Source organism: Suncus etruscus, chromosome 5, assembly GCF_024139225.1.
Source record: "Suncus etruscus isolate mSunEtr1 chromosome 5, mSunEtr1.pri.cur, whole genome shotgun sequence".
NCBI classification, from domain to species: domain Eukaryota; kingdom Metazoa; phylum Chordata; class Mammalia; order Eulipotyphla; family Soricidae; genus Suncus; species Suncus etruscus.
In genome coordinates this window covers 11,702,104-11,723,002 of record NC_064852.1, presented here as the reverse complement: position 1 = coordinate 11,723,002, position 20,899 = coordinate 11,702,104, and the positions used below count along the sequence as shown (strand labels likewise).

The 20,899-nt window shown below is 52.2% G+C and overlaps 1 protein-coding gene across 1 annotated transcript in view; it reads left to right on the top strand.

Moving 5' to 3' along the window:
- Positions 1 to 20,899, top strand: part of DENND1A (DENN domain containing 1A) — a 536,242-nt gene that overhangs the window by 495,753 nt on the left and 19,590 nt on the right. The window contains exon 19 of the mRNA XM_049774129.1: positions 661 to 792. Within this exon, the coding sequence (XP_049630086.1) occupies positions 661 to 792 (132 nt within the window). The remainder of the gene's footprint in view (positions 1 to 660; positions 793 to 20,899) is intronic.

The following is a 20,899-nucleotide window of genomic DNA, read 5'->3' as shown; positions in this document are numbered from 1 at the left end:
TAGATCCTTAAGCTAGCCCAGTTTATCAAGAATCTCTGGAAGTGCTTCCCACCCCTATGAGCACTGCTTGGGAATCTCCCCATGCTTTTCCCTGCCTTAAAAAAAAGAAATGCAGAAGGGAGGGAAACTGCATGTTGATCATTGTGATATTTAGGAGGAAAAAAAATTAGGAGCAGCCTCTGTGCCCAATAAGAGAAGAAAGGTGGGTTGTGTTATTCTGCCTGCACATTGCACCAACAAACACGAGGGCCCTTAAAGGGGCTTTTAAGGGCCTAGAGTGATGGTAATAGTACAGTGGGGAGAGTGCTTGCCTCACACACAGCCAACCTGCGTTCAATCCCCAGCATCCCACATAGTCGTGTAAGCATCGCCAGGAATGATTCATGAATCTGGGGTCACCCTTGAGCAATGACCCCTCAAAAATGGGACTCTCATATTCTCAGATGGCCAAGACCCATGTAGCTCCACTGAGACACTTGTAGGGTTGGGAGGGTAAACCCAGGATATCCTCAAAGTGGAGCTCAGCGAGCCCTCCCTTCCCTCCACATTTAAATTCCCCCAGGGGCAAAGGACAGGCCCCTTAGCTGGAGATTTGGGGGAACATCTATGCCCAGAGTAGATACTCTGACACCAACCCTCCTGCCTGCCTTCTCCCCACAGGACATCACTGAGAATGGCTGCACACCCTCTTCCGAGGAGCCACTGCCCAAGCCGGTGCCATCCCCGCTGGCAGAGGCCAAGGACCCCAAGCTCCGAGAGGACCGGAGGCCGATCACTGTCCACTTCGGCCAGGTAAGTTCCCGTGCATACAGACAGAGGACTGGGCTCCACCAGGCTCCACGAGCCATGCAGGTCTCCAGATACTGTGGCACAAGATACTGTGGGAAGGAGAATGTTCTAGATCTAGAACATGAGGTGGCAAGGCTCCAGTTCTAAACTAGCTCTGTTCTTGACTAAAGTGGTTGGTGGCAGCTATGGCCACCTCAAACTCTTACGCCCTGGGTTTCAGGTGCTTCTGTTAACTAAGCATTTCATTAGGACACTTTAGGGTCCAGGTCCTTCTCTGCACCTCCAAATAAAAGGCAACAAGCATGGTCATTTTAAAAGGGGGGAAATATTTTAATCCAAAAAATAAAGGGGGGGGAGAGATCAATTAGGAGTTTTTAATTAATGTACTTTCTGGAAGTGAATATTGGTCTCAAGCTTCTTGGCATAAACTTGGGCTTGCCCTCTGCTCTTTGGCTCTTTTACCCTACTTGAGCATTTGGAAAATGTTCTCCTATTTGATAGAATTTTTTTCTCCCTCGGGCCGGAGAGATAGCACAGCGGTCAGGCATTTGCCTTGTTACGCAGCCAATCCAGGATGGATGGTGGTTCGAATTCATGCCTGCCACGAGCAATTTCTGAGCACAGAGTCAGGAGTAAACCCTGAGCGCTGCTGCTGGGTGTGACGCAAAAACCAAAAAAAAAAAAAAAGGAAGAATTTTTTTCCTCCCTCAAGTAAAACCATCCAGTCAGCAGAGAAACTGAAATGCCTGGATTCACATCATTAGCAGTTTTTAATGCTGCATGAGAAGTAGTCCTAGTAGCAAGATTTGACTAGAACCAGAATTTGCTGGGATGTTTCGTCTCGAATCTGCTGCTGCTTTTAGCAATTTATTAGAGGACGTGTGATTAAATCTGTCAGCCTGCTCCTCTGACAGTGATGGCCATCTTCTCTCACAAGCGACCTAGAAACATTCGTGTCAGATGTAGCTGTTAGAGGGGCTGAGCAATAGTAGAGCGGCGAGGGCATTTGCCTTGCACCCAATCAATCCTGTCCCGGATTGATTCCCAGTACCACATGTGGTTCCCCTGATACCCACCAGGTATAAGCCCTGAGCACAGCCAGGTGTGGCCCAAAAACAAACCAAAAAAATGTACCTGTTGGAACAGACACATACCAAGCATCTATCACTGAGGACCAGGCTTTGAGTGGTGTAGAAATGAAGGGGACTATTGAACTATCAGGGGGGAGTTTGTGAAAATATGAGGCTCTTCCTCTGTGATCTGTATTTTCAGAGAATACATCCATTCGACTTAAACTTGGGGATGTTCCCTTTTCTGTTTTCTGCTTGAAAGAAATTTTAAAAGAAAAGAAAGTGGTACAAGGGAGAAGCACCCTGCAGACAGTATGGTGCAGTGCGTTTGGTTGCTGGTTCTCTACAAATCATGTTGGCACTGGCACCTCTGAGAAGCCACTTCCCTGTTGGAGAAATCTGTGGCCCACTTCCCAGCACTGTGTCTGTGGCCATCTCCTGTATGGTCTTCCAGAGCCAGCTTCCTGCTTGCCTTTGTCCTCATTCCTGCACACACACACACACCAGCCTTCTCATGAAAAGAGACCTCTCTGGAGTCTGGAGCCCATCACAGAGAAAGAAGGGGCAGGAGAGGGGATTTCATGATGTTAAACATTCCATTTCCGAAGTGCAGGTACACACACACACACACACACACACACACACACACACACGGCTCTATTTGAAACATACACACACACACACACACACACACACACACACACACACACGGCTCTATTTGAAACATAGAAAGCCCATCTTTCCATTTCAGCAAGAAGAGAAGAAGCGTTAATGTCATTCCCAGCTAAATGCAGAATAAGCATGCATGGCTGGGGGATAAACAATTAAAAAAAATAAAAAAGCCTCCCCAAACTGTTGAAATAAGAGCTGTCTGCGCCTTCAGAGGTCTGTAAACTGGAGGGGATGAAAGTGGCTCCCCCCCCCCCATTTGTCACTTCCCTCACGTGGCTGCCAGCATTATGCAGTGTACAGGAAGGCAGAATTTTTTTTCTTTAATGCATGCATGCGGATTAAGGTCAAGCCCCAAATATCAGCCATGCAGCCGGCTTCCCCTTCCAGCTGCAGCCACGGAGCCACAGAGCCGCAGCCACGAGAGTCCTTAATTGAGACATGCTGTCAAAGTGACAAACACATTTGCATACAGTCTCCATGCTATTTATTTTCTCTGGAAAGGGCCACAGTCCGCTGTTGCTTGAACATTCTTAATCAGTTTGCTGCAAGTGAAGCTCCCGCGCTCTCTTGCCAGTCTCTTCTTCATTAGGTGACAGATTAGCTGCAGGGGGAGGGGATGGGCTGGGGCAAATCGCAGGCCCCCTTTCTTTTAACTCCTCCCTGTCTGTCCTCCCTTCCCCAGGCTGTCCTTCCACCAGACTCCAGGATTGATGGGCAGTGCCCTGACAGCACCTACAGGCAGAAATTATAAAGACTTTCTGTTCTTCTCCAGTACTGGTCTTATGATTTCCATGTCAAAAAAAATTTTTTTTTGCCACATTGGGGCCATCATACAATAGGTAGAGAACTGGTATAGCACACAGCTGATCTAGCTTTGATTTCCGGCACCCCATTGTAGCACCTGAGCCCCACGAGGAGTGATCCTCAGTGCAGAGTCAGAAGCCATGTGACTGCTGGTATGGGCTAAACGAACAAAGAGAAAAACAAAACAAAGTTTTTAAATTAACTTTCTTCTACTGTTAGTACTTGTTTGGTTTTCTTTCACCCACTGTTTCTTTTGAAACTGATTGCTTTCCACTGGAGCCTCTTATCAGTGAAAACATTAGTCGACAGCAGGTTCACCTCACTGGCAAAGGTGGTTCCATGGCTGTAACATCTCTACAGCCATAAGCAGGCATGCATGAGGCCCCGTACCTCTCGAGGGCATTCACTGAGGGTGCCAGGCAAGCACACAGGGAACAGATTTTGGTTTGTGGTTGCCTTAAGGGAATCAAAAATCTGAGTGACTTGGGGCCAGAGTAGTAGCACAGCAGTAGGGCATTTGCCTTGCCCTGTGGCTAACCCAGGACAGGCCGAGGTTCGATCCCCACTATGGTCCCTCAAGTCAGGAGTGATTTCTGAGTGCATAGCCAGGAGTAACCCCTGAGTATCGCTGGGTGTGGCCCAAAATAAAAAAGAAATCTGAGTGACTTGGGACTGGCTCATCTTCCCTTCCTCCTCCCCAGTTCAGAATCCTTGTACTGTTAATCTCAGGAGATTGTCCAATAATATAAAAAGACCCATTTTGAACCCCAATCAGGCTGGGAGCTTGCTAAGCATCTCTGAGTAGCACAGAAGAGCAAAAGGAGCAGGAATCAAGCTCAGGGCCTCCCCCAAACACTCGGGGGCTGGCTCCTTGGCTAGCAGTGGTAGGAGGCTAGTGAGAAGCTGGGCATCTGGTCCCTGGCCCATCACCCTTTCCCTCTTTCTAGATGGGAACACACCTCTCCCTTCTGGCTAAGGAGGAATGAGTAGCAGATCCCCTGCCTAGACATAGAAAGGTCTCCAAAGAGACAGCACTGACACCCTCCAACCAGAGTCCCCACTACCCTACTTGGGGTCCCAGGGTCCCTATTGACTACACCATGATGTTGCAGCTTAGACCAGGAGGGGCTGAGCTGTAGCCCCTGGCAGAACCAGACCCAGGCCTAAGGCCTGGGGTGGACTCATAGCCCCTTTATCCTCCATCAGGGAGTGGGTTTGCCCATTGGGGTCCCTGAATACCTGGACACAGACAGGCCTGGGGTGGTGGAAAGATAGGGTTTCTCCAAGAATATGGTGGCACACCCACTCTGGGTTCCCATTCTTTTATGGTCATCTCCAACCCCCAGCCTGATTCACCTGTGTCCTTACCCATTGCCACAATTCCTGGCAGTGCAGTGACTGTGCCAGGGTTCTTTCAGCTCAGCACCCCTGTAGGAACCCAGGCGGAGCCCTAGGAATAGAGAGTCCAGGTTCCCGCCCCCAGAATAACCCTTGTAGTGAGGTTGCTGTAGTGTGTACTGTATCCTGCCCCCAGTGCCCTCCAGCTCTGTAAGTTGAACCTGGTATTGGCCGGTGCCCATCTCATGCTGGGAAAGAAAGCTGCCCTGGGCTCTGGGTGTCCTGAGCACTCAGAAGTCACCAGCTATATCATTTAGGTTAGCCACAATGTAAAATATGCCTCAGAGCTCCACTCGCCCCAACCTTAGGCCTGGAGAAGAACACATGCTTCCCCAAAATCCACTGGTCTCCAGACCATCCTGGGCTCCATACTTTTCACCCTACACTCTTGGCAGGCACAGGTAGGGGGTTGAATGCTTCATCAGCTGCCTGTGCAACTCAGAGTCAACCACAGTGCCCCTAGGAGGAACCTGCAATCTCGGCAGTATCCCTCCCTCAAAGGCTCTGACTCCCCTTTCTGTGGGGAGAGGGGGTTATCACACCTGGTACTGCTCAGGACTTACTCCTGGCTCTGCTCTCAGGGATTCCTCCTGCCTGGGCTCAGAAGACCATATGCTATGCCAGGGGTCGAACCCAGGTTGACCAAGTGCAAGACAAGCCCCCTACCCACTATACTTCTGCTTAATCCCCGTCTCCTTTCATTACCTCATTAATACCACTGACCTTTCCCCTCAAAAACATGACCCCCCCAAAAAAAAGAGTTACCCTCTACACAAAACCTGGCACTGAATTGGCATCTGTGGAGGTCATAGTATAAACGTGGATTTTTTTCATGGATTCTAAGTCTTACTCTCTAAGCACTCTCCGTACGTCCGCCAAGTTACTTGGCTTTATTTCCGTTGCTAGGCTTCTAATTCTGTTCCCTGGAAGACGAAAATGAAGATGCCACTTGTGGTCCCAAACTGTCAGCAAATCGCTTTCTATAAACCAGGGTGTGGTTTCCAAGTAGAAACAGCTTTGTCGGGTGGGAATTTCCATCCCGCTTCATTTTAGGCTGCATCTTTTTTTTTTTTTTTTTAAGCACTGAAGGGCTAGACTGCTGGGCCCCTGGAGAGAAGTAGCTGTTCTCCCAGTTCCTAGAATTGAGAGCTGGGGAGCAGCCGAGCGGAAGGGAGGGAGCGTCAAGGGAAGGAAGGTTAGGCAGTCTTGGAGCCTATCAATAAAGCAAACTTTTTTTTTTTTAATCTGCAAGTGAGACCATGTGGCATCACCAGATGTACTTTGTGAGCATAACCAAGATTGTGTTTCAAAACAAAACTCCAGGGATTGTACTCTGGGCCTCGGGCATGTGATATGTTTCCTCTGCACTGGTGCTGTGCCATCCCCCAGGGAGCAGCGTTCTGAAGAGGCTGAAAGACTCAAAGACGGGGCTGAAGCAATAGTACTGCAGGGAGGGTATTTGCCTTGCATGCAGACAGCCTGGGTTTAATTCAGTGGTCCTCAAACTACGGCCCACGGGCCACATGTTGTATTTATTCCCATTTTGTTTCTTCACTTCAAAATAATATAGATGCAGTATGCATAGGAATTTGTTCATAGTTTTTATTTTTACTACAGTCCAGCCCTCCAACGGCCTGAGGGACAGCGAACTGGCCCCCTGTTTAAAAAGTTTGAGGACCAATCCCTCTCATCCCATATGGTTCCCTGAGCACCACCAGGTGTGGCCTAAAAGCAAGCAAACAAACAAACAAAAACCTTGCAGATGTTCTGGTCAGTGAGTCATGTGACAGAGCTTTCCCTTACTAACAGGACTTGGAGGGACCATGGCACTGCCTGCTGCAGGTTTGTAGGGGTCCCCAAGAGAAGCAGCCTTAAAGCAAAAAAGAGGATCTTTTTGTTTCTGTTCTGAGCTTTTTTAATTAATTACTTTAAATACTGTGGTTACAAGGATATTCATAATACAATTGGGGGTGTGTTTGTCTCTTTTACAATTACAAAGCTGATTGTGATTGAATCTTAGTCACACAGTATACAACACCCTTCATCAGTGCACCTACCTGCCATCAATGCACCAATGTCCTGTTTCTCCCACACTTCCCCTACATTTTTCTTCTCTCTCTCTCTCTCTCTCTCTCTCTCTCTCTCTCTCTCTCTCTCTCTCTCTCTCTCTCTCTCTCTCTCTCTCTCTCACTCTCAATCTTGTTACTGAAGGAGGATCATGCCTATCACTTTATTTCCTTTCAGCATGCACTTCTTGTCCAGAATCATCATTTCCAGCTATCAGTTTCAGAGTGGTCCGTTTTCTGCCCTAACTGCATTCCCTGCTTTTTGTGGCAAGCTTCCTTCCATGGACTAGTCCTCCTGGCCTTCGTCTCTTTGTAGAAAGGGGCCGGAGAGATAGCACCGTGGTAGGGTATTTGCCTTGCATGCAAAAGGACAGTGGTTCGAATCCCAGCATCCCATATAGTCCCCCGAGCCTGCCAGGAACGATTTCTGAGCATAAAGCCAGGAGGAGCCCCTGAGCACTGCCGGGTGTGACCCAAAAACAAAACAAAACAAAAAAAAAGTGGGTCTCATTTCAGCTCAAGGGTCCATGCCCCCCACCCCCCTTACCATCACCCAGGAGATCTCAGTGTTCTTTCCTCTTGCAGAGGACAAGGCTTGCCAAGGCCTTCCTGTTGTTCTGGAGAAGCCACAGTTAGGATTCAAAGCCATGTCGCTTCTGCACAGAGGTTGGCGCTCCACCAGCTCTCTTGAGAATGTGGCAGTTCTGGGCTAATAGGTGGTGAGCACTCCAGCCTGGGGTGCTTGCTGGTGGGCGACCCAAGAGCCCTTGATGCTGGCTAAGGATAGCCCTGCTCCTGGTTTCCATCCAGGTCTCCTGAATATATCCGGGTTCAGTGAAGACCCAAGCAAGGAAGCTTAATCTTGTACCTACTGTAGATAGTGCTCACCAAACTCAAACACATAAGGTGAACTGGGTGCTTTCTCAGGCAGTAGAAATCAGGAGAAAGACTGGGCGTGTGAAGGAGTTAGTAAAGGGGGTTTCTTAAGTCAGTCTACACTCCCAAAAACCAGGAGTTTTTGGGAATCTACATAACTTAGGTCCCATGAGATGTAAAACCAGCAGAGGAGCCGGTGAGAGCACTGCATATTGCATTGCATATGGCTGACCTGAGTTCAATCCCCGGCACCCCATACGGTCCCCTGAGTGCACCATTAGTAAGCCCTACGCACTGCCAGATGTGACCCAAAACCAAAAATAAATAACCAATAGCAGAAAAAGTGCTGGCTTGCATATGCTTCAGGTCTGGCTTGATCTGGGCATCGAATCATGCCAGCTGCAACCCAGTTCCTTGCTGTGTTTTATGGCTTTGCTTCCTGCTGCTGATGTTCTCATTTAGACCTTCCCTTCCTGGTGGGAAGACTCAGAGCACACATGCTCTCAGATGTGACTGTCACTCCCTGGTATCTCCCATCAGGCACAATATCCGTCCACTGCACCAGGCTTTGATCATGAGTCTAATTCAGAGCCAGTCAGTCTGGTCCAGATGTGCCAGGGGCAGGACCCTACCTAAAGGGGTGTCATGAGGGAAGGGGCATGGCCCTGGAATGGAAAAAAGGCTGGGGGAAGGGCCGTTAACCAGAGTAGGGACAAACCTCAGAGTGGCTGATGTACACAGAGAACAGGAGGGCGTGGGGGATGGCTGACTGTCCCTGTCCTTTTTGTCTTTTTCCTTCCCTCGTTCCTTCCTTCTTCAAATGGCGATCCCTCACACTTAGGGATCACTCCTGGCAGGCTCTTGAGAAGGGGGGAATGACTGACTTTATGTGGTGCCGAGGGTCAAATGCAGCTCAGCTGCGTACAAGGCAAGTACTCTGGCTCCTGCTTGTATGATTGTTCTGGCCCTGCCTCCCTCCCTCTTTCCTGACTCAACACTCAGGAATTACTCCTGGTGGTGCTCAAGAACCCATATGGAATGCTGGGGATTGAATTGTAAAGCAAGCTCATAAAGCAAGATCCCTATCTGCTGTATTATCACTCAGGCCCTCACCCTGTCTTCCAGGCTGGTGCAGTAAGGACCACAGTGAGCCCTGCCTTCCAGAGGGACCAGGGTTTCTCCCTCCCCTGACCTGGGAAGGCTGGGCAGTAGCAAAACCCCCAGGCAGCTGAGCTTGTGTCCCAGCCATCTGCACCCTGGATCTATGACAAAACCGCCCAGTTCCCCAACATTGAGCAGTTTGGAGGGGAGGGTACACCCGGTAGTGCTCATTAGGCTTATCTGTACCTCCGTGCTCAAGATGGCTGCTGGTGGACTCGGAGGGCCCTGGTAATGCTGAGGGTCAGACCTGGGCCAGCCACAAGACAAGAGCACAACCCTCTATACTGAGTCTCTGGCCCCTGAAAGCACTGCTTTGGCTTGATTCATTGTCGTGCCCATCTGCTTGATGTCACGTCTCCTAGAATATCACATCGAGGTTCATTCAGCCTGCAAAGATGTTTGAAAAATCCAAAAGAATTTACCCTTGGGAAGAGCACAAAGCATGATGGGGGTGATGGGTGGAGTCTCGCAGCCCAAGGCTCTGAAAGGAAGTCAGAAATGTTGTCATTTGACCTCAGATGATTCCACAGTGCCTTCTGGGCCTTCCAGGGATTCCCTGGTCCCCATCTCTTGTAGGAACCTATGCATGAGGATGCCATGAGGGGCCGGATGGAATGGAACCAAGAAATCAGGAGTGGAGGAACCCTCTGAGATCCAGGAAGGAGGGGAGAAGGGAGGGTCTGAGGGAGGAGGAAAACTGCCCCTCCTCCGATGACCTCAGTGCCCTGGTGCCCAGCAATGAAAGTCTTGCTTTCCCGCCAGCCCCCCCCCTCTGCTGCTAGGAGTCCAAGCGCTGCTGTGGGTATAATGGCCAGGCAGGGTCCTGAGTTAACCCTAGCTGCCTCGATTAGTTCTTTGAGCCAAGGTAGATAATGGGGCATGTCAGACACTGAAACTGAAGCCAACCTGGCCAAGGTCACGGGACAGGGAAACTGATGTCCAGCCTCCTGAAACTCCTTTGCTCAGACTAACAGTGACCAACCACTGGGAATAGACTAGTTCATGGGGAAGAAGAGTCGGCCACAGAGGGGTCCTCCGAATGCCCGGAGAACCAGAGTGGACTTCTTGATGTAGGTGGCCTCACTCCTGGAGCCATCAGGAAGTCAGAGTGGGGGAAGCGAGGAGTGAGCATCAGGGTAGGAGGGTTGCCCTACCCCAGAAGAGGGCCCCAACATGGAGACACAGGAGCCAGACTTTTGGAGAGTGTGGTGAGAAGTTATATTTGGGAGGACATAGATTCTGGGCTCCCACAGGAGGGGTGGAAGCAGGTGAGGTCAGGAGACCCAATGGACCTAATAGGGTCTTTAGATGGATCTGAAAGGTCTCTCCTTTGGGGGAGAAGCAGGAGACCACCTCTCTCTCCTCCAGGCCTGGCAACTGCATAGTGTCTACGTTGGCAGGTTCCTCCCACTGCCCCAGAGTAGGAAGTTTGGCAGTTGGCATAGCAGCAGGCTGGGGACAAGGCTGTTCATCCTCCATGACTGCCTGCGGTCCCCTCTATACCATCCTTCCCTGCCCTCCCTGAACCTGCCCTCTCTGCTGCTGGGTCTCAGAGCATAGTGGGGGTATAGGTATAGGTAAGGGCCCACTCCACCCATCTCCCTCCAGCATAGGGCCAATAAGGCTGCAGTGAAAAGCAGCCTCCACCTCAGTTGGCACCAGAAGAGCAGCCGCTCATTTTACCAGCCACCCAGGGCCGCCGGTGGCAAACCCTCAAAACCTCCCGCTGCCGCTCGGGGCCCAGAGTGGGAATGGAGGGACCCTGTCAATGATGCACATTTGCCACAGGCGTGTGCAAACCCAACCAAAACGGAGGGGCGGGCATAGCACCCAGCCAGGGACAAGCGTCTGCAGCTCTGCGGCGCAGCTACAAGTGACCTACAAGAGAGGACACTCCTTCCCGCCCGCTGATCCCAAGGCCTTCATGTCCAGGCAAGCAATGCTCCTGCACCTGCCTGGCCGTGTGTTCCTGCAGATGTCTAAGGTCTGCCTGAGCAGAAGGCTGATTAGCACCGAGTTGCAGGACATAATGGGGTTGCATTAAACAGGAAGCTGGCTGGGGAGGGGGGACGACACACGCGTATTTCCCGATTATGCAGATTTGCCCTGGCTGCATCTAGGGAGCCCATCCTGGCAGAAGTCACTTGCCCAGCACGGTACCGGTACCCCGGAGGAGGATTGAGGGATTGCAGAAGGTGGTTCCTCCCATCTCAGCCACCCTAACTCAGCCACCCCCACCCCTTACCCCACGCCTCTCTGGCCCCAGCACTCACAGGTCCAGAGCCGCAGCTGGCAGAAGGGCCGACAGAGCCATGCCCCGCCCTCGGTGGTAAGGGCCCAGCACCAGGGCTCCGTATTTTAAATGAAAAATATATGCAGTTAGCTGCGCGCTGACAATGTCCTTGAGGATTTGACAGTGAGATTTTCCAGCAGTTGGTCTTCGTTAGGATCCTGGCGGTGTTTAATAAGGCAGTCGAACTGCTGGCACCTCGGGTTCCTGTTTGTTCTCGGAGGGCTCCGGGGCTGCTGCGGTAAGCACATCGACCAGCGCTGATCATTACAAGGGCGTACGCCACCATGAATAAAAATGTCACACGTTTTCCCATCTCACAGCGGTACAAAATGTCAGTCCTGTCAAACACACGTTGCAGGGAGCTGTGTGCAGTCCGTACAAATTGGAGAGCTGCATATTCCCCAGCCTTCTGATAGTCTTCATTTGAAGCCGAAGAAAAACAGTTGTTAACCTATTAGCTAGGATTTTAAACTCTGCTGAGGCGGTGGACGGGTAGACTTTGACACAGATAGAAATGGATTCCAGGGTCCAGGAATTTTTTTTTAATATATAACCAGGTTTTCCATCCATTTGTTGTAAGGGAAATTAAAAATAAAACACACACACACACGCGCGCGCACAGACACGCACACACACAAAAAAAAGCTCAACCTGGCTCCTCGGAAACCTAGCTGTCTGTCTGCAGCAGATACACTAGAGAAAAACGGGGGTCTCTCCACATCTAACGGCATGTTCTGCTCCAGACAGCTCTTGCTGTTCGGCATGGCCCTAGGGCTAAGTCTGTTCAACCAGGAGGCCTCGAGGCCTCGAGTCTCTCCAGTCAGAAGCTGGAAGGAAAGGTTGTAGGACATGGCAGGGAATGTGGCAGGATGTGATGGGAAATATGGCAGTTCATGGCGGGAAATGTGACAGGAAATGTGGCAGGAAATGCAGCAAGATGTGGCAGGAAATGTGGCAGGCTGTGACTGGAAATGTAGCAGGACATGGCAGGAAATATGGCAGGACATGGCTCGGAAATGTGACAGGACATGGCAGGAATGTGGCAGGACATGGTAGGAAATATGGCAGGACATGGAAGGAACTATGACAAGACATGATGGGAAATATGACAGGACATGGCCAGAAATGTGTCAGAAAATGTGACAGGATATGGAGGAAATGTAGCAGGTCATAGCGGGAAATGTGGCAGGGCATGGTGGGAAATGGTGGGAAAGATGGCAGGAAGTTTGGGACATGGCAAAAAAAACCCAAAAACATAACAGGAAGTATAGCCAGCCCTGTGACTAAAGCAACTCCAGGACCAGTAATATGGCATGACAATGAGGATCAGTTGCTGTGGCTCCACCAAGTACCAGGCCAGGCCTTGCTGGTCCTTGATACCAGTCTTAGGCCATCTATAACCCCTCCCAGGCCAAAATGCTAAAACCACCTGGAGAGGCAGGCCAGCCCATTTCTGGGAGGAATCTATGGAAAGTAATGAAAGAGTTGCCTCGGGTGTAAGAAGAGACAGATTCGGGAAGAAGGGGCTGGAGGAGTTGGCAACATGGAGAGATAGGAAACAGATTTAAGTTCAGGGCAGCTTATGAAGCCTTCTTAAATGGTTTAAGCTTAGAAGCCACACATAGTAGTTAGGGCCTTAATAAAGCTGATGTCTCCTGAAGCCTTTGGATCATTTCCTCACAGCTACACTGAATCTTCAGACCCGCCGGCTGGAAGGGATTTCAGGTGCCTGGCCCGGACTGGTAGAAAAAGGTCTCACCATTCATCCACCACCATCCAGGACTCTATAATTAATATGTATTTCTACAGCCACCATAGAATGTGTGAAGTTTTTGCCCTGAGCCAGGGTCCAGAGAAGAAGCTGCCCCACACTGTCTCAAGGAATGCTGTCTAGGGCAGAAACAAAAGAGAAGGGACAGTGTCTAGGAAGAAATGTGCTTGGAATGAGCAAGATGGACCTGGGTGGCAAGGCCCCGGGGAGTAACTGAAGGCTGGAAAAAGGAGCGGAGGGTGCTGGGGAGGTCAGAGCTGGGATGGCCTTTGAACTGGGCACAGAGCAACTCCCCAGGCTGCACGTGGGGTCAGAGGCAGGAAGCTTAGAGACCATCAACCAAGCTCTGTGGCCGCCATAGGCACCTGTCCATCTGCACAGAGGGTCTGTGGGTTCTCCTGTCATCCCTCAGGCAGGTGTCTATGCCGGGCATGAGAATCATCTCGACTGGGTTGAGCCAGCCCTGCCCAGTTCATGTTCAGGGCAAGATCTTCTTTCTCTAAGTCAAACCACAAAGCGAACCAAGCTGGGTGGAGCTGGGAACCACATGGTGGCACCAGATACTCAGTGATGGTGCCAGGCAACACTCTCGGAAGGGCCCTAGACTTCTCAGTGCCTTCCTTCTGCCTGCTGGGCTCAGGTCAGATGGCCTAGTTGGAGTCCTGCTCTGTGCCAGATCACAGACAGCTGGAGACTGTCCCCAGGCTATGAAGCCTCAGCTTCCTCGTGTACCAGTCACTCAGTGGGGCTCACCAATGCAGGACTGGGGTGATGGTCAAGACAGTACGTCTGGAGATCTCTAGCATAGTGCAGGGTGTGGAGCCCCCGCCGGTACTCAAGTAGGAATGAGGGTCCCGCAGCTGCAAGCCTCTCCTATCCCCCTTGTCTGCAGGTGCACCCTGGCACCTTTAATGGGGGGATCCCATAGGATGCCTGCCCCCTCTGTATCTCTCAGTCATCAACACCATCGCCCCCAACAGGGTGGCACTGTTCACACAGAGCAGCTGCACCAGCAAAAAAAAAAAAAAAAAATACAAAGGGCTCCCTGCTTCCCTACCCCCAGCGCCAGGTCACAGGGACCTCACCCTCACCCCACCTCCAGCCCGTCCTCCCAGCTGCCTTTGTGGGGCCTGTGAACCTTCGCAGTCAGCCTAGCTCCTCACACGGCAAGTAATCAGGGAGCTTGACAAGGCTTCAAGCACAAATGCCACTACAAATTAGCCAGCGCTATGACAAAATACTATTCCTGTCAGCATCAGGGGGCCACCCCACTGATGGTCCGCAGCTCCCATGCCTACCCACCCAGGAGGTCAGTGGAGGTGGTCAGTGGAGGCGCCCAAGCTCCAAGCCCCCAGGGGTTCCTTCCCAGCTGGGAGGTCCCTCAGATTGGACAGTGACCTTATAGCCAGGCATGGACCAATGTTTATACTCAAACCTGTCACATGGGGTGGGGGCCTCTCTCACCAGGGGTGTCGTGGCCTGTTGGCAGAATGCCCAGAGGAAGCCCCACCTAATCTGCCTTTTTTGGGAAGAAGAACATCCCAGTGCCCGCCCTCCGCAGTCAATAGCTAGGGCTTGGCTCACCGGTGGGGTCGTGGGGCCAGTCAGGCTGGGTTTTCAGTGCTGTTCTTGCCATAATGCCAAGGCTAACAGCAGGCGTGGCTCTACCGCAATGGACAGAGGCACTAGGCCATAATGACAGGAGATGTGGGAGACTAGCCAGGGCTACAGGTTGGACCTTTCGAAGGAACCACCGTGCACACGTATCACTTCAATGTGCTTCCTGAAGGCCCATCAATTCGGTCTCCTTTCACTTTAGACCTTGCATATAGAGGCTTCCCAACCTGAAGAGCAGTGGAGGAGCTCCTGTTTGCAACCCATGAGCTCCTTGAAAAGCCGCTAAGAGCTTCCTCAACCTCCCCAAGCCACGTCCTATGCCAGTCAGAGCATTCCTAGCTCAAAAGATGAAGTAAGGGCCCGGAGAGATAGCACAACGGTGTTTGCCTTGCAAGCAGCCGATCCAGGACCAAAGGTGGTTGGTTCGAATCCCGGTGTCCCATATGGTCCCCCGTGCCTGCCAGGAGCTATTTCTGAGCAGACAGCCAGGAGTAACCCCTGAGCACGGATGGGTGTGGCCCAAAAACAAAAACAAACAAAAAAAATTAAGTAGATGAATTTTTTCTTGGTACCCAGGGACAAGGTTTAATTGTGGATCCTCCCTTCCTGCCAGTATCCCTGACACCTTCTGAGACCAAGAGCCCCTGACAGCCTCCCCTCCAGGCCCCTCATTGCTGTCTGCCTAGGTGGAGAAAGGACCACTACAGATACCTGCTGTCCCCAGCCACCAGCTGCTCATTGTCTTTCCCCAACTCTCGAAAGGGCAACTAGGTTTGGGGGTAGGACATGACCCCATTGAAGCTTGGGCCATCTTGTGGCCTCACCTCCGCTGACTGTGGCCATTATCATTTGTGTGGCCTTCACCAGCGCCCGCCATAGACATAGCACTGATTCTGACCTGCTGGGGTATCCAGACTGTCCCCATCCTAGGCAAGCAGAACCCCCCTACCTGGCTGATTCCCTTGAGTTGAGCCATTGGCCCACCATCCACTATGACTGGGGTGGAGGGTGTGGGGCTCCAGTGTCCCTAGGCTGGGTTGGAGGGTGTGGGGTCTTGGATCCAGTTCACCCCATTCACTTTATGCCCTATGCCCACACCAGGAGAGTCTGGCAGAAAGTATTTCCCTGGCCGGCACTGGTTCATCCATGATGCCCTGGTTATTAAGTCAATATTCCAGCCTCCTGTCCCCTTCTGACCTTTGTGAAACAAGATATTTTGCTGCATTGACAAATTAACTCCAAATCAGATACTGGCCTCGCACACCCCACTCACCTGGCCCACTGGCTGCCACACAGCAAATGTCCTGGGCTGGGCAGAGGCCAGGGCACCCCTAGCTAGGGCCAAGGCACTGCATTTTCCCAGCTGGAGTGGGGAAAAGTATCTGTCCTTAGAAGTTCCCTCCCTCCCCCATCCTCCTCCCGTCTGTCCATTATCTACCCCAGTATCTCAGTCCTCTGCCTTCTACTTTCACACACAAGGCCAAATGTCAGGTGATCGCCAGCATATCCTCTAGGTCTGTCCTGTCCCCAGAGTCACCCTCCCTTTTTAGATCCCTGAAAAGCCTCTGTTCCTTGCATCCAAATTCCCTGACACCCCCATGGGCAGAAGACCCTTCTTTGTGGTTCTGGGTACCCCACTGCACCCCACATTGTGGCCTCCGTCAGAGTGAACAGAGCTGTATTTCACCTCTCTGCACTCTGGACCTGTCTCAGGCTCTGTTCCTTGCCCCCTTCCACGATGGCTGTGGAATGTCAAGACCCACCTGGGGTGACTACCGCTGGGTGTGCAGAAAAGCAGATGCATCCCTACCTTGGGACTGTAGTCAGAACGGGGGTGGGGGTGTTTCTGGCATGCAAAGATGACCCTCACAAGGCCCTTACCCTCTCTCTGGCCTCCCTGGGTCCCCCCACTGTGTCCCGGTCCCCATGTCCAGTTAGTTCTAGACTCAGTCCCCTGGGTACCCACACCCTAGGCTGGAGAATGGCAGGATGGATTGGTCCTCCCCAAGCCTTTCTCGTCACTCCCTGATCCCGTCCATGCCATCATCTAGGGCTGCTTTGAGCTACCCCCAGTCTCGTCAGCTCCCCTCTCCTGCTCCTGTACCCCAGCTATCACCACACGTCTACATACATACATATACACATATGTGTGGAGTATACTGGCCTGGGATCGGTCCTGCCAGACACAGGGGACCATATGGAATGCTGGGATTCCAACCACCATCCATCCTGGATTGGCTGTGTGCAAGGCAAATGCCCTACCACTGTGCTATTTCTCTGGCCCTCATTTTAACTCTGGTGTAGCACCAGGTACATTACAGGTGTGTGGAAAAGGCTTTCTGGCTCAGACCCCCTGGCACCTGTAGGGGTCCTTTGGTTGCTTTGACCCTTGGTCCTAGGATTGCCATGAGGCTGGTCCTTTGCAGTCACTTTAATAAGTTGTGGCAGGAAAGTAATCTCTTTATCATACCCAGCCAAGAGGCGACCAGTCATCCTGGCGGTTGAAAGACAGCAAGAAAGCTGAGGTCAGTGTCCTGAAGGCCTGAGCAGGAATGCTCCAAGGTGTGGGTAGGTCCTCGGGAGATACCTGGGGCATCCTCCAGTGACAGATTACGGAAACTGATGGTGGAACCCTGGACTTTGGAACAGTTCAAATAGTGCTTTTTATTAACAGGGTTACAGGGAAAGTCAGTCTGCATGTTCAAATAAATTTTGGATATGGGCTTAAATTCTTTTTTTTTTTTTTTTTTTTTTTTTTGGTTTTTGGGCCACACCCATCGGTGCTCAGGGGTTACTCCTGGCTGTTTGCTCAGAAATAGCTCCTGGCAGGCACAGGGGACCCTATGGGACACCGGGATTCGAACCAACCACCTTTGGTCCTGGATCGGCTGCTTGCAAGGCAAACGCCGCTGTGCTATCTCTCCAACTGCTTTTTTGTTTGATGTTTGGGATGTCCAGGATGTGTGTGTGTGTGTGTGTGTGTGTGTGTGTTGGATCTTCTTTTTGTTTGGGATGTTCAGGGGTTGCTCGTGTGTGTGTGTGTGTGTGTGTGTGTGTGTGTGTGTGTGTGTGTGTGTGTATCTTTTTGGGATGTTCAGGGGGTTGCTCGTGTGTGTGTGTGTGTGTGTGTGTGTGTGTGTGTGTGTGTGTGTGTGTGTGTGTGTGTTGTTTTGGATCTTTTTGTTTGGGATGTTCAGGGGTTGCTCCTGGCTCTGCACTTGGGAATCACTTCTGGTAGGGCTCAGGTATCAAACCTGGGTCAGCAGGCTGCAAGGCAATCAGGCACCTGACTTTTCCAGCCCCAAATGGCAAAGACTTTGTATTATAAAACTTAACAGCCTATGCTATGGACAGACTTCAGGGACCTTCAGAAGAAGTGTGACTTAAGCAGCCTTTTTCCAGACTTTTCCTTAGCATGGTGGTGGACCAGGAGGGAGTTTCTCGAAGCCTCCAGGGAGCTTGTTTGGGCTGCAGAGCACTGTGTGTGCATTCTTTCCATCATGCCCCCAGGAACTGGGCATGTTTCTGCCACTGGGAACAGGCATGTAAAATGGGAGGACTGGCAGTGCAGGGCCTTCCAAGGGAAGGGACTCATCTGTGCTGGTTCTCAAGTCCTTGTGCCTGGTTCTTGCCTAACACTTGCCAGCAGCCCCTCAGCTCAAGTTGCCACTACCCGCCTTTACCTTTGGGGAAAGTACTCTCACTGGCTGGGGAGGCAGAGGGCCCCAGAGAGGAATTGGGGGCCGGGACTCCATCTGCTGCTGTGTGACCCCCACACCTGCCTCCTGAACACCCTGCTGGCTGGCACAAGTAGTTAGGTCAGAGGTGCTGGCCCTGACCTGAGGGCTGAAGGAACTGGACAAGAGGGTGTCATGGGGTGATGGGTGAGTTGTGGGAAGCATGAGAGAAGGGGGCATCATAGCATGAGCAGAAGCTCATTCAGTTATTATTCAGAAGCCCATTCCAGTTATTATGTGAAGCCATATGAAGTGACACAGAATGTATGAAAGGAGGGGCTAGAGAGATAGCATAGAGGTAGGGCATTTGCCTTGCGTGCTGAAGGACAGTGGTTTGAATCCCGGCATCCCATATAGTCCCTTGAGCCTGCCAGGAGCAATTTCTGAGCGTAGAGCAAGGAGTAACCCCGAGCACTGCCGGGTGAGCACTTCCTCCCCTCCTCCCCTCCTTCCCTTTTTCTTGTATCCTATCCTCCTTCCCCTCCTCTTTTTCCCTACCCATGTGACTAAGAACAAGCCTGCCTCCTCCTGAGAAGAGTGTGTGGGAGAAGCCTGTGCCCAAAAAAAAAAAAAAAAAGAATGTGTGAAAGGAGATGGGGTGCCCCGTGCTCAGTGGAGGGCAGAGACTGCTAACCTGAGTCCTCTCAGACATACATTTAACTGGCAAGCACAGGGTGTGCAGGTCAAGGGGGCAAGGGGTGGCAAGGGGAAAAGGGTCCAGGACTAACCCTGGGATCTACTTAGGACAAAGGTTGGGTAGGGTCTGAGCAGGCCCCTGCAGAACCCAGGTGTGGTGGAAATGGAATGTGGGGGGATCATGTGACCTGTTGAGCTGGGGTGGTGTGTAGGACAGCTGGGGATGTCAGTGGCAGGACAGCCCTGGGCTCCAGCTCCGTGTGTCAGGTCAGGAACCTTCTCTGGGTGTTACTGATGCTCCAAGTTTCCGCTTTGATGCAGCCACAGAGAATCCCACCCGCGCGCCCGCCGCCTCCCAGGATACAGCGCTGGAGGCCCGTGAGTAGCCGGCAGCCTGCCCCCTAACATTGCCTGGGCCTGTTCCCCACCTGACTAAACCGTTTGGGTTCCGCTGCACAGGAAACGGGGGACGGGGTCGCCTTCCCTCTCTGCGTGGCATGAACTGGGCCTGGCATTTTCTGGGCTTCTCTTTGCTTCATCTGAATCCAGCGGACGGGAGGGCAGCCGGGCTGTGTGTGGTGTCTCCTGTTGGGCTGCTGGTCCAGCCCTGAGCATGGACGGAGGTGGTGGCAGGGCCTGGGAGCCGCCGGGTCTTGGTTTGGAGCTGCGTTTGATGCCCCATAGAGGTCGGATGCTTTGCCCGAAGCATACCAGCTAGTTCCGAAGCTCCTCTCTCTCTTCCTATCTGTCCTCCCCATCTTCCTCCTCCCTCCTCCTCTCCCTTCTCCCCTCCTTCCCTCTGCCTCTTCCCCTTTCCCTCCTCTCCCTCCCTCTTCCACCCCTTGCTCCTCCTCACCCTATACTCTTCCTCTCCCTCCTCTCCACATACACCACTTCCTTTTTCCTCTTCCTCCTTCCCTTCCTCCAGCTCTCCTTCATCTGCCTCCTTCACTTTCTCTCCTAACCACTCCTCCACCCATACCTCCTTTCTCTTTCTCTTCTTCCTTTCCCTTTCCCCTCCTGTCCCTCCTCCCCTTCTCCACCTCCTCTCTAATCCTTCTCCCCGTTTCCCCTCCTTTTCCTCTCCCTCATCCCCTTTCTCTCCCTCCTCCTCCTCTCCTTCCTCCCTTCCTCCTCTTTTTCCTACATCCTACCCTCCCTCCTCCCCTTCCTCTTTTTTCCCTCCCCATGTGACTAAGAACAAGCCTGCCTTCTCCTGAAAGGCATGTGTGGGAGAAGCCTGTGCCCAGGGAAACCATTGGGTGGGTTTCCCCGTCAGCGTCACCCCAAGGGCCTGCTCTCCCCATGTCTGCTATCTTCTGGGCACAGTGCCTGCAGCCAGGCAAGGGCACTGAGTGCCTGCTGGACTCCTTCAAGGCTCCTCAAGCCTGGTGTCCCACACACTGGCTCCAGTGCTCTGGGGAGAGGCAGGGTGGGGCAGGCCTAGCCTGTTTTCCCAATTGTAGGTGGGGGGATGGGGTCAGGGGCCGCCAGGTGTGTCATAGCTGCTGCAGCCACACCACATGGGCACCACGCTGGGTGAGTGCCACCCTGCCAGGAAGGAACAGAGAACCATTAGGAGCTGCTCTGGAGTGGGTGTACAGACCCACCCAAGATTCCAGGAATTTCCAGCACAGTCCTTTAGAATCCGGGGCAGGGCAAGTGTGAACGCTCTGAAGCCCATTTCTCGAGCTGGCTGGCCTGATGTCGTGCCCGGCCCCTTGGCATTTCCCTTCTCCTGAATAGGTACCAAGTCTTGCAGTTCTGAGGAGTAACCCACTTTGTTTAGTGATGACCCTCATCTCCCCAGGCACTGCCCAGACATTGCCAGGGTCCAAGGGACCACTTTTGGCATCACTGGGTGCAGGCCTGGAGGGTTAGTGCTCTCGTTTCTCAGGCCTGCACTGGGCAGAGTGGAAAGGATCCTCATACCCACAAATCCAGTGCTCCCTCCTGGACTTCCCGCAGCCCCCCTCCTCATCATTGACCTCCTGGTGAGTCCTGAGCCA